The following is a 2,500-nucleotide window of genomic DNA, read 5'->3' as shown; positions in this document are numbered from 1 at the left end:
TATATTCTTTCGATTACTGTTTACAAACCTTGAGCATAAAAACAATGAGTGGAAGAGTGTTACGAGTGGCAAGCGAGTTACTAAAATGTATGAGATGTTTGCTTGAGATTGTCTGAAATATATGTGCTTCTTAGTGGGCTTCTGAGACTATACCTTTTTGGCAGTGAGAGAGAGAGAGAGATAGAGATAGAGAGAGAGAGAGAGAGAGAGAGAGAGAGAGAGAGAGAACTTGGCATGTAAGCGAAGAATGAGTAGGAAGTAATACCGTGAATTTGTGTGTGTGTATATATATATATATATATATATATATATATATATATATATATATATATATATATACATATGCACGTTTGGTGTGTACTGCGCTTTTTATGTGCGCATGTATGTCTCTTTGTCTGTGTGTGTCTGTGCGTATAAAAGTGCGTCTGTGTATGTAGATATATGCTTCTGTGTAGGGTAGAAGGTTTGTGTATACGACAAGATAGGAAACTGGGATTCGAAAACTACAATTCTGGTTTACAACAGAAGCAGTAGTGGTCATGATACGATAAGGTACAGTACGGTATATAGTTAAGGGAGATTTCATGGTCCTGGAAGAAGCAGTAGTTCAATTTCCCGTCTTGCCGAAGCTGAAAGACTCCGAGTAATAGGCTATGCACACAAAAAGGGTAAGTGAAGCTTCGGAAGGGTATTTATGAAGCTTCGAAAGGGTATATCACTTCTTTATCGTTTTTTTTTTTTGTGTGTGTTACGAACGCACACTATGTCGATAGTGATGACTGCATAAAAAAAAAAAAAAAATTGTAAGCTAGAGCTGTAGTATGCAAGATAAATCGCCAAGGAAGAGGTGCTACCATCTCATGCGCCAGCGAGAATGCCTCCAGTGCAAAGGTAAGGCCAACGAAGCAGTGTGTTAGGCTCAGTGAAGCTTTTGAGACGTATGAAGGCAAAGAACCTTGCCTTAGTGTGTTTTGTTGCTGTGTGTGTTTATGTCAAGTAGGTGATTGAACTGCAGTGGTGTGTGTGTGTGTGTGTGTGTGTGTGTGTGTGTGTGTGTGTGTGTGTGTGTGTGTGTTGTTGTTGTTGTTGTTGTTAAAATTATTATTATTATTATTATGCTTTATTACTACTACCATCGGAAGAAAATTTCAAGTTAATGGATATGCTAAACAAGACTACATTCAACCTCACAAATAAAATAAAAAATCCCCCCCCCAGGCTATATAAAAATCGCCAGCCAGTGGATTAAAAATGTCCTTGGTCTGAAGGGACGATGTGTAAATCCCTTAGAGTTTAATGCACCATGTCCAATTATTGACACTTCATTAAATCGTATATATATATTTTTTTTTTTTTTTTTTCAAAATTATCAACAGCTAGCCTTTTAAACAAGCTTGATTCTATAAGTCCTCAAAATACTCTTGCATTATGGAAATTCTCAGCAAAATTTTCAGTCTCATGCTCGTGTGGATGCCAGAAAATTTGAGTTTGGCTTCCATTTCTCATTTTCTGACACTTCCCATCTTCTAACACTGTCCCGCCGCCCGTTTTCTTTCAGCCACCACCACCCCCGCCACCACCACCACCACCACCACCACCATCCGCGCCCGGCGTCCCACCACCCCCACCACCACCGCCTCCCCCAGCCACGCCAGGCGCCCCACCACCACCCCCGCCGCCGCCGCCCCCACCAGGAGAGAAGGCGTTGGTGCTGGTGACGGCGTACACAGCGAGTGAGGACTACACACCTGACGACACCGAGGGCCTGACCGTGGTGGCAGGACAGAAGCTGGAACTCATCGATAAATCCAGCCCACACAAGTGAGTTTTGGGACAGATAGATGGATAGATAAATAGGTAGATATAGATAGATACAAAGACGGACGAATAGACAGGTATAAATAGATGGTCAGCCAAGCACAGATAGATAGATGGATGGATAGATTGATAAAAAGAGACAGAGACAGAAAGATATATAGATAGAGATAAGTGGATAGACAGATATAGATGTAAACAGATGGTCAGACTTGCATATACATTAATAGATAGCTTGAAATTAATGAGAGAGAGAGAGAGAGAGAGAGAGAGAGAGAGAGAGAGAGAGAGAGAGAGAGAGAGAGAGAGGCAAATTAACAACAGAGGAAAAAGCAAGACCAACACTAACAGTAACCAAAATAAATCTTTCATATATATTGTTTTCCATATTTGACCTTATCAATAACAGAAAATAAAAAAAAAAAGCATCCGTTTGTTCAGCCACGAATTTCAATATATTTTCCTGTACACCGAAGGGCAATAACGCTCTCGATAACCGTTGTCAAAATGAAACTAGTGAGGCCAAAAAAAAAAAAAAAAAAAAAAAAAAATTGATAGAAAAGTAAAATCAATCTTCATTTTTTTTTTTTTTTTTTTTTGAAACTGAATGAAAAAAAAAAATCGATCCCCTATTTTTTGGAAATTGAGAGAAAAAAAATCGATCCTCATTTTTTTGGAAATTGAG

The 2,500-nt window shown here is 39.2% G+C and overlaps 1 protein-coding gene across 5 annotated transcripts in view; it reads left to right on the top strand.

The window, feature by feature from the left end:
- Obsc (Obscurin) overlaps window positions 1–2,500 on the top strand; it is a 543,345-nt gene that overhangs the window by 183,117 nt on the left and 357,728 nt on the right. For all 5 annotated transcript variants that reach the window (XM_080280411.1, XM_080280415.1, XM_080280412.1 and 2 more), the window contains exon 4: window positions 1,559–1,821. In XM_080280411.1, the coding sequence (XP_080136537.1) occupies window positions 1,559–1,821 (263 nt within the window). The remainder of the gene's footprint in view (window positions 1–1,558; window positions 1,822–2,500) is intronic.

This window comes from Coenobita brevimanus, chromosome 84 (assembly GCF_032717465.1).
Source record: "Coenobita brevimanus isolate Jiangsu-jjx chromosome 84, ASM3271746v2, whole genome shotgun sequence".
Taxonomy (NCBI): Eukaryota; Metazoa; Arthropoda; class Malacostraca; order Decapoda; family Coenobitidae; genus Coenobita; species Coenobita brevimanus.
Note: the sequence above shows the minus strand (reverse complement) of the source record. Positions and strands in the feature narration are given on the sequence as shown.